Raw genomic sequence first — 10,832 nt, 5'->3', positions numbered from 1 at the left:
TACCACAACATGGCGGCCACCAGCTGGTTTATGACCAGCACTCGACCCCTGTAGGATAACACTCGGAGCAGCCCTGTCCAGCGCGCCAGGCGAGCGGCGACCTTGGTCTCCAGCTCTTCCCAGTTCGCCGGCCAGGCTTCCTCGGCAGGGCTAAGGTAGACTCCCAGGTACCGGAGGTGCGTGGTACTCCAGGCGAAAGGCCTGAGCTGCTCCGGCAGGGAGCCCACCCGCCACTGACCCACCAGGAGTCCGGAACATTTCTCCCAGTTGATCCTTGCGGAGGACGTGGCAGAGTAGACCTCTTGGCACTCGCGCATCCTCCGCAAGTCAAGGGGATCGGTGACCACGAGGAGCACGTCGTCGGCGTAAGCCGAAAGGACGACCTCCACGTCCGGCTCGCGCAGAGCCAGTCCCGACAACCTCTTGCGCAAGAGGCGCAGGAAAGGCTCCACGCAGACGGTGTATAATTGGCCGGACATGGGGCACCCCTGACGCACTCCTCTCCCGAAGCGAAGGGGCACCGTCAAGGATCCGTTAACCTTAATCAGACACTCCGCGGCGGCGTACAGAAGTCGGATCCACCACGGCCATCCTGCATCACACTATTGACACCTCGGTTGGGGGGGGGGGGGGCTAGAGTTTGGGGATTGTTAGCGCTGTGCAAGATCTAAACAAACAACCGCGCAGTTATCTCTGCGTTGCTCGCTTGAAATCTCTTAACAACAATTACCGTTCTCACTAAATGCGTCCATATTAAAAATCGCAATGTAATTGTGGTTGTTTATAAATAAAGTTTAATTGAAGCAATGGCAGTTCAGTTGCCAAGGAAGACCCGCCTTTGTGACGTGGAGTGAGACGAAAGGGCGCGCGCTGTCAATCGCGAGGTGACGTTGTCCTTTTGCCGGCGTGCGGTGGGGCTCGAGCGTTTAATTGACGCGGTGACGGTTGAGGGTTAGCTCATTGTTGGCGAATAAGACAGTAGACGTTAATATGTTTCGGAGGAAACTGTCGGCTTTAGAGTATCATAACAGCGGCGTGTTTGACTGTAAAGGTATGAGGGCCGGAACTGGCAGTTGTTGGACGGCACGGTGGCGCTTTGGTTGCTAGGCCGTGGCCGCTTTGAGGGTTCGCAGGACCCAATGCGCTCGCATTGTATAGTTCAAGCTGATGCCCCAGTGTCTGGGATATAGAGGGGCCCGATTTCTGTGCTTTTAATGAGCCACCCCACCACTGGTTTCATTAGTCTTGTATAATGTGGATATAATTAGCTTTAAAAATAATTTTAAAATTGAAGACTTGCATTATATGTCTTAGAAACGTCCAAAGTGCAACATATAAACCACTGAAGTGCAGTTACTGTTGTTATGTAGGCAAATGAGGCAGCCATTTTATGCACAGCAAGGTCCCACAGACAGTGGTGAAATGAAACTGTTTTTGGTGGTACTTGAAGAGGACAATTGGACAGGAAAGTTCCCTATTTTTCAAATAGTGCCACAAGATTTTTCAAGTCCACCCAATCTGAATTCCTAAATTGTAAGAAATAATAGAATTGAACAAAAGTTATGATTTTGAGAGGATAGGTACCTCTTGTGAAGCAGTGACAGTCATCATTTGTACTGAGCTACAAAGAGTGGAAAAACACATTTGGGCCAAAGCAAATTTACAGTGAGTTCTTGGTGGGGGTGGGGGGTGAGAGCAAATGTGTACTTTCTACATAATACCAAAGATAAGTGCACAGTTTACCAAGACAAGACAAGGTATATAGTTCCAAAAGAGAAAGTAAAAAGTTGTTTGCTTTTTGTGTAAGTACTTTCCATATTGTTAGATGCAATGTTAAGAGATATGTTAATGTTGTGTTTGGAAATGGAAGGTATAGACTTTGCTGATGCACTGACTGGCTAGTGTGACAAGATGGGGTCTTAAAATAGAGCATACCCTGTAAAATGTTGAGGTGTGATGAAGATAGTTTGTTATGCATTATGGCTTTGTTGAAGATTCAGTAGAAATAGCTACTTATGAGGAAACATGTGAAATCAGGCCTCAAAAATGAGAGAGGACATGACCCTTATCCCTTAATAAAAATGAATGAAACCTGAATGTTTCAACCCTTTTGTCCCATCCCGGTTATAACACTGTGCCTTCATTCTAGTGAAATGGTTGAGGTTTACATTATCTTTATGCACAGGTGAAAATTGCATAATTTTGTACTTGCCAATAAAAAATTCTCAGTAAATGTAAAGTAGTTTCTTTTGGTGTAATCTTTCAAATTAGCTTTTCAGTACCATATCTGCTCCATTGGAACCATAAGTGTAGCTGACTTCAAATTGTTAGTGATGCTTACATAATCAGTGAAGTATATGTTTAAGGCGAGTGGGTTATGAGAGCTGCTGAAAAACATTGAAAATCATTTTCAGGAATATAAGTCTAGGGTCCTGTCAAGTTACTGCTCCACATGTGCCAGTATTTCTGAACCACAGATGAAGAATTTTAACTTCTGCTCTATAATTATCAAGGGGCTGTATTATCATGAGTTTTTAGGCCTGAAAAAGTTCATTTGAGCTTGGGAGTACCTAATATTGTATCAACTGAGTATGAGTCAGTTATGCTTGTTGATAGAGGTACGTCACAAGAATGTAAGAAAAGACAGACTGGAAAAAGCCAGTCAGCCCATCAAAGATCATTCTACTGGTACTCTAAATTTTTGATCATACTGCATCAAACTATTTTGAATGATCCCAATGTTTTGCCTCAATTACCCTACCTGAAAGATTACCAATATTATTACTCTGAAATTAAAGAAGTTCTTCCTGATGTGGGTTTGATGTTAAGAAGTTAGTTATTTACTTAACATTTTAATGTATCTTTACAATATTTCAAAGTGCAATCAGAATCAATGAATTGCTGTTGAAGTGCAGTCACTTATGTAGGTAGAAATGGAACCCAACTTCACACAACATGGTCCTACAACCAGCTAATGAAACCATTGACTCATTCATTTTTTTTGGTAGCGTTGATTGTAAGAGGAATGCGGGGCAGGGCTTTTGGAGAACCCCCTCACTCTTTGGCATACGGTACCAGTACTGAGGTGAATAAGGCCTCAGTTTAATGCTTTACCTGAAAGACGGCACCTTTAATAACTTAGCACTTCCTCAGTACTGCGCTGGTGTCAGTCTAGATTTTGTGCTCAATTTCCAGAGTAGAGCTTGACCCATGACCGTCCCCAATTAGACTTTCTCCAATTAACAAAAACTCTTCCAGCACCAGTGATCTTGGCCCAGACTATTGATGATGTTGATGGGGGGGGGGGGGGAACAATTAAGAATTAAAAGGCTGTTTGTGGAAATAAATCTAATAACTCTGCTCTATCTATTTTTAAGATAGAATCAAATTGTACTTCAAAAAATTAACTGTAGTTTTTAAAAAAAGATTACAGTAATGCTGAGTAGGTGCAGTACTCTCTGACTAGAGTTTATCAAATAGAGCCAATTAAGAGCTTACTCTTAGGGGAGGGATGAGACAAAGACTTAATCAATTTTAAAACTTGCGAAAAGATGATTATTTCAAATGTAGGCTTTCATATTTACAGTCCTGATTCTGCAGTATGTTTAAATGTGAGCCTTAAATCTAAGTATAGACCTTACAGTGAGTCATAGAAATTTTATGTGAGACATTGCTGATAGTTCAGCGTTGGCTTTCACCTGTGTCATTTCTTGATGCAAAAATTAGTAATTTGATGTTCAGATCCTTTTTGGATATGTAGAACAGCTGTACACTTTTTAAATTCTGGAAAGATATTTCCCTTGTGGTGGATGGTACAGTGCTAAGATTTTTTTAATACATTTAATTAGTCTTGAGCCTGCAGTTTTGTCTGTCAATGTATTTTTTTTAATCTGTGTCTGAAGAGGTTACTTTTTATATTCTAGATGAGGTGGAATTTAGAAATTTAATTGTGTGGCTTGAAGATCAGAAGGTAAGACATTATAAGATTGAAGAGAGAGGCAACCTTAGAAATGTGCACAATAATGAATGGCCAAAACACTTTGAAAAGGTGAGCACTATTTTGGATAAAGAGCTTTGTGTGTATTTTAAATATGCATGTTTTAGTCTATCAAGAATAATTTGATCTATTTGTATATTGTTTTACCAGTGAATTAGAAAATAGCTAATGTCTGTGTGTGAGTTTCATAGATTGCAAACAATAGTGATGAGGAAACAGCAAGTACACAAATGGTATAAAATCAGAAAATGCTGGAAATACTCAGGCCAGGCAGCATCTGGGGAGAGAGAAACACAGACAAGGGTTCAGAACTGGAAGAAGTAAAGATTTAAGTTTTTAAGCAAGTACAAAGCCAAGGAAAGGGAGTGGAGGAAAGAACAAAAGGGAAGATCTGTGTTTGGGTGGAGGGCAGGAGTGATTAAGTGACAAAAGGGATGATGTTGCAAGGCAAAGGGGGTAGTAATGGGACAAGTAAAGAAACAAAAAATGGGTCCGGAGGAGCTGTAAATAGCAACAGCAGAACCATTACCAGCACCTGCTGTCTGAAAAAATGGGAATTGTAAACAATTTTACAACACCAAGTTATAGTCCAACAAATTTATTTTAAATTCCACAAGCTTTCAGAGGCTTCCTCCTTAGTCAACCCCAGTCCATCACCGGCATCTCCACATCATGAAAAAATGGGAGCAGTGGTTATGATCTGAAGTTATTGAAATCAATCTTTACTTCTTCCTTTCCCTGGTTCTGTATTTGCTTAAAAACTGTTAAATCTTTACTTCTTCCAGTTCTGACGAAAGGTCATCGACCTGAAACGTTAACTCTGTTTCTCGCTCCACACATGCTGCCTGTCCTGAGTATTTCCAGCATTTTCTGCTTCTTTTTCAGATTTCCATCATCTGCAGTATTTTGCTTTTGACACATATGCAAATATTTTGGGAGGGGGAAGAGGAAGGAAATAGATCAGTAACCAGAAAAATATGGCTGATCTTTATTGGAATTGACTTGCATTTTCCTATATATCACTTCACTCCCTTTACTGCTGACTAGCACCCCTGTTTCCTTCAACTGTCAATTCTACGTATAGCTGCAGCTAGCAGCCAACTTTCAACATGTTTGACTTGGGTCTTGCTAGGAATAGCAGATGACGCATGAAGTGGTGAACCTGCATAATCTTTTCATACAATTCCATTGAATATTTTACTAAGTCTTTGCCAGGGATAATTTTGACTTCAGAAGAAGGAGAAATTATTTTCCTTGAGGTTATAATGGCGTCGGAAGATAGTCATAGAAATTACAGCTCAAAAGGAGGCCATTTGGTGTATAGTGATAGTGGTGGCGCTAGCTTCTCAACTGAAATTATCTACTCTAAATGCCCTATTCCCATATCCTTTTATATTTTTAAACACTTCTCCAGTTCCCTTATAAATATTATAGCCTTTGCCTCGGTAATCACTTGTGATAGCATGTTCCACATTCTAATAAGCCTCCTGTGGGGGGGGAAAAATAAATTATTTCTTCTCCCTTTTGTTCTTTTAATATTAATCCTGAATCTCTGTCTCCTTCCTTACAATCAGTGGCAGTACTGTTTATGCAATGAAAATCTTTCACAATTTTGAAAATCAATATCTGATTCTCCTTTGCCCAATCTTCTCTGTTCCATTGAGGGGGGAGAAAAACAATTTTTGAATCTTTTTTTCATAATCTCTCATTTCATTGGCTCAGCGGTGGCACTCTTGTCTCTTGAATCAGAAGGTCCTAGGTTCAAGCCCCACTCCAGAGATTTGAGCGCATAATCGAGACAAACGCTTCAGTGCAGTACTGACTGCTGCACTGTTGGAGGTGCCGTCTTTTGGATGAGATGTTAATCTGTGGCTCTGTCTGCCCTCTCAGGTGGATGTCAAAGATCCCATGGCACTATTCAAAGAGCAGAGACTTCTTCTGGTGCCCTGGCCAATTTTTATCCATCTTCCCAAAACCACTAAACTCAGATTATTTGGTCATTTATCTCATTGCTGTTTGTGGGACCTTGCTCTGCGCAAATTAGCTGCTGCCTTTCCCTACATTACAACAATAATGTACTTCATTGGCTCTGAAGGCTTTGGGACATCATGAAGTCATGCACATTTTTTTCTTTTATTTTTTCCTGGCATAATTGTAGTAACATGCCAATGGTTCTTGTGTCCCTAAAAATATATATAGCACTGGAGGATTTGTTTAATATTAAAATGTGGGAATTCCTGGCAATATTAAACTAACATTTCTGTACTAACCTACAGTCCAGACAACATTGATATTCTTAAATGTATCACACAGTTTCATTAAATGCTTTTCCTGTCTGTGAAAAGCAGTGAGTAGATTTGTTTTTGCAAAGAAACTGTATTGGTGGAGTGGAAGGGCTGTTTGTAATTTTCCACATCTAGTAATTTCTCAGAAAATTTGCAGACTTGAGACTAATAGCAATAAATCTGGCTCTGATCTACAATGCAAATGTGCTTCTAACAGCTTCCCAATATTTTTAAATAATAATGAATAGGAACGAAACCAGGTCTTAGTACAATTGCCCAGACAGGTAGTTTATAATTGGAATTATGTGCATGCAAATCGAATGATTTTAGTTGTTATGAATTGCTCCGAAGATGAACGTTAGATTTTGTATGTCCACTACTCTTTATTCTTCCTATGAGGCATTAATTTTATAATAAACATTTAGCCATGATTTGAAATGTGCATCTATGAATTTTTGTTTACTGGTAAGCATCCTTACTGCTAGCATGTTCACAGTCCAATGTATTTAAAGATCCAAGATTTCCTATCAGCCGTTCTAGCCACTAACACAAATTTACTGCCTATTTAAAATGTATATGAAAGCCTTAATTCAACTTTTATGTGTGAATCCTTTTAAATGGTTGTTGATTTTGCAAACTTAACATCCTGTTGTATCTGTGATTCCTTTATTTTCAGTACCTGACAGATGTAAACTGCCCATTCAAGGCGCAAGAAAGGCAGGAAAATGTTGACTGGCTTCTGGGCTTGGCTGTGAGACTTGAATACTCAGATAATGGTACGCTTCTTTGAATAGCTAGATGTTGCTGGCTATTTTATAATTGACATTGTGAGGCTTTCTATCATTGTGTAACTTTCAGCTTTTAAAGTGACCTGTATTTTGTTTGCATCATGCTTTTGCTTTGATTTTTGTGTTGTCAGTTTACAAGTTGGTAATTAAGCTTTCATTAAATGTAGACCACAATATGATATTGGGTCAGGATAAAGCTGTAGTGCATTTGAACGATTCTGTTGATGACCCTTGACTATTTGCGCTTAAACTTTCAACTGAATTTCAGCCTCTGAGCATCCATTATTCTCAATATATTTGAGTACTGGTTGCATTTAATTTTCTGTAGTCTGCTTTTAAAATGGAATATCCTTGCTTTCCTCTTTTAAGCTATTGAAATTTGACTGCTAAAAGGGAAGCAATACAGTTGGGGAGGGGTGAAAGTATAGTAAAGTACATCCTCTCTCTTGCTTATCCACCTCCAGCCTATGACTTATTTCTGTTTGTCCTTCGAGAGTCATTCCAAATTTCAACTATAACCATGTTGGTTATCCGAGGGTTTTGCTGATGTCTACAGCAAGTCCTCTGTTAGGTGGTTCTCCATCATTTCAATGATGGTTGCCATCCTTTCTGGTTGTTATTGTTGACCCCAATGCTGTACTGTATTGAACCAAAATTGACATTCTGGACCAGAGGATGCTAATTCCACGCTAACAATATTGAAATCTTCCTTTTTCTTGTATGTTGTACATACAGTTGCAGATTAAATCTGTTCAGTTGGGAGACCTGGGAGTCAGTTATCAGTAGGCTTTCCATGCCTGTTCAAAACAGGATTTCACCCTTCCAGATATAGGCAACCATACTTTGTTGATAGGAGGCTGATGGACTACACCAGAACAAAAGTGCCTCTTTCCACTTCCAGTGTCAAAAAAAATCCCTTTCTCCTCTTGTAAATACATTATACCAAGAGGTGAATGACTACTGTTTTCCTCTGCCTATATGATGTAGGATAAATATTAGGCGCAAGTTCTTTATGCAAAGAGTGATCATTACTTGGAATGGTTTTCCAAGTATCTTATTGGAAGCAAAAACCTTAAACTCTTTCAAAAGTAAGTCAGATGATGTGATGCAGGACTTTTATGCTGGAATCAGGGATTTGCATTTATGTGATGGTTGCATTAAATATATAAAGGGATTAATTTACAGAATATTGAATTTCTGTTTGGAATTATACATACAGAATGAAACAGATTAACAGCAAAGAAAGGAAGTTAACCCTCTTGCATGTTACTGTGCATTAAACTATATGCAGCAAATTGTTTTTGTGGGTTGATTGCTACATGAGTCAGCTGTATGTTGACCATGCGTTACTATGGTACATATCATTATTCTAAAAGTGGGAATACATTTTTAATTAAAACCATCAACTTTAATTTGTTTCAAACATAATGGACATATATTGAACTTCTACATACAGTGCTAATGGGTATGGTGATGTAGTGGTTGTGGTACAGAGTTGTGAGGCTGTGGAATTCACTTTGAGTTAATGGTTGAGGCAGTAACTGTCAACATTCAAGATTAGATTGGATAGGTGAATGAAGCAAAAGGAGATAAAGGGATATGGAAACAGGGTGGACAAATGTGATTTAGGATATTTACTTGCAAGGAAGGTAAATGTCAAAATGGACTGGTTGGGACAAATGGCCTGTTTCTATGTTGTAACCTCTGTGGTACTTGACTAGCAACCCTAAGATTGTGACTTCCAATCCCAACCTTGGCAACTTCTAGCTGGTAATTTGTGGCCAGAAAAATGACCATGAAAGCTGCTGCATTGTTGTAAAAACTGGTTCACTAATGTCCTTCCTTCAGGGAAGGAGGCACGTCACCCCTACCTGGTCTCACTTTCTTGTGACTCCAGTGTCTGATTATGTGGTTGGTTGTATATGCCCTCTGAAGTGGCCTAGCAAGCCTTCAGTTGTAAAAATAATCCCTACTAGAGCAGCTAGGAGATGGGCAATAATTGTGGCCTTGTCAGTGTTGCCCACACCCTGAGAAATTTTAGAAGTGGTATAGTCGGTCAGTAAGCTTGTTTTTTTAAATTGTGAATGTTTTTCCTCCACAGTGGATAAATACAAGAATTGTACAGCAGACAGTGTAAGAAATGATGCTACAAAAGGCACAGATCCACTTATTAATCTGGATGGTAAGTATCAGCCATAGTTTACTGCAAGAGGAATGGATGTGATTAAAGCACACATGGATTGTCCAGATTGACCAAAAAGTTGCAGATAAACAGTATGTTTCTGTTGAAAGGCCCAGGGTACTTCTCAGCAAATACTGCAGTAGCTGTCAATACCTGGAGACTGTATCATTAAGACATTATTCACTAGTTCTAGGATATACTATAGGCAAGGTTAGGAACGTGCCATGTAGAGAATCATGGCTGTGAACTTGTATTATTCTCGTATCATGCCTTAAAGGGTTGCCAGTGCTTTTTTTTTCTGTATTCATTTTATATAACTGTTAGACATACTAATCTTAGTTTCTTGTTTCTCTACCAGAAATTAGTTTCTTCCACTTAGCTCAATCAATTTTATGCTGTTTCTTTAGCTCTGCTAACAACCCATTCTTAAAGTTTGAGTTATGCTGCTATCCTTGCAATAATGTGAAATAGTGTTGATAAGCACCCAAAACAAGTGGCTGTATAACTCAGGAATTGGGCCTGAATCATAATCTTGGGCATATTTAAGCAAAGTGAGACTCCTGCCACTTTATACCAATTTGAGATCACGTCAGCTGCTGTGTAATGAAAGTGTATAAACGGTCGTTGGACCTCCTTTAAAACTTTATGTGGAATCCTCAATACTAAGATCAGACACTTCCTGTTTTCCAACATCAAAAGCTAGCTGCCTGGGTGCACCACTGTGCTGTGTTCAACAATGCACGCAAAGGGCTCCTTTGTGCTGAACTCGGTGCGACAGGCAGCAAAGTACAATTGGCATTATAACTTCGATCTGCCAACTACGTGTTGCACTCTGGATCCTAATCCTCAGTCTTTCCCAGCTCTATTCTAGACTTCTGTTTGCCCATGGTTCTTTTCAGCTTTGTTGTCAAATTGAACGGTTCATGTTTTTTTTATTGTAGCTCTACAAAGTTCTATACAAGTTCCAGGAATGGAATAAAACTAATAATTTGCTCATATCATAATCATTTATCTGATGGCTTTTGATTGCTCCTGGTCAGCTTTCATTTGCATGTTATATAAATAAAAATAAAAGCTTTAAATGAATTAGGGAGGGGGAGAAAATACAGTAATTTCAAAACTGAAAGATTTTCTATTTAGATCAGCGAATTTTATTGCACTTGAAGCCTGTATTGCCATTTGGCCTGAATTTGCTGAAAACTTGCGGCAAGTAATTATTGTGCAGAAACACCAGGAAATTATGGCAAGTGACATGCTATTATGTATGCCATAATTTGCTGGAACTTTTGCGCTGCGCCACAGAGACCCTCGTCAAAAAAGATGAACAGCTAATTATAGTTCCACCCTCCTTAAAATCAATGGCGTGATCTAGTTTGCTGATTTAACATCACTGTGATAGCAACGTCCACGTAGATCGTTACAGAATAGCGCTGGAGGTCTTAGAATCAGTAAAGTATTTAATCACTCAGCAGGTTGCCTAAGGGTAACATCTTTATGACTTGTTCTAGGAATACCAAAACCTCAAATAATAATAAAGTAAGTGTTTTGACAGCCAGGCATGACATGATTTTCCCCAGACT

General features: G+C 39.5%; 1 protein-coding gene across 1 annotated transcript in view; it reads left to right on the top strand.

Moving 5' to 3' along the window:
* The first annotated feature begins 883 nt into the window (after positions 1-883).
* Positions 884-10,832, top strand: part of rtraf (RNA transcription, translation and transport factor) — a 50,287-nt gene continuing 40,338 nt past the window's right edge. Inside the window, exons 1-4 of the mRNA XM_067991630.1 lie at positions 884-1,051; positions 3,924-4,048; positions 6,959-7,058; positions 9,172-9,252. Coding sequence (XP_067847731.1) covers positions 991-1,051; positions 3,924-4,048; positions 6,959-7,058; positions 9,172-9,252 — 367 coding nt within the window. The 5' untranslated portion in view covers positions 884-990. The remainder of the gene's footprint in view (positions 1,052-3,923; positions 4,049-6,958; positions 7,059-9,171; positions 9,253-10,832) is intronic.

Source organism: Heptranchias perlo, chromosome 10, assembly GCF_035084215.1.
Source record: "Heptranchias perlo isolate sHepPer1 chromosome 10, sHepPer1.hap1, whole genome shotgun sequence".
In the NCBI taxonomy this organism is placed as follows: Eukaryota; Metazoa; Chordata; class Chondrichthyes; order Hexanchiformes; family Hexanchidae; genus Heptranchias; species Heptranchias perlo.
This window is presented reverse-complemented; position numbering and strand designations above follow the sequence as displayed.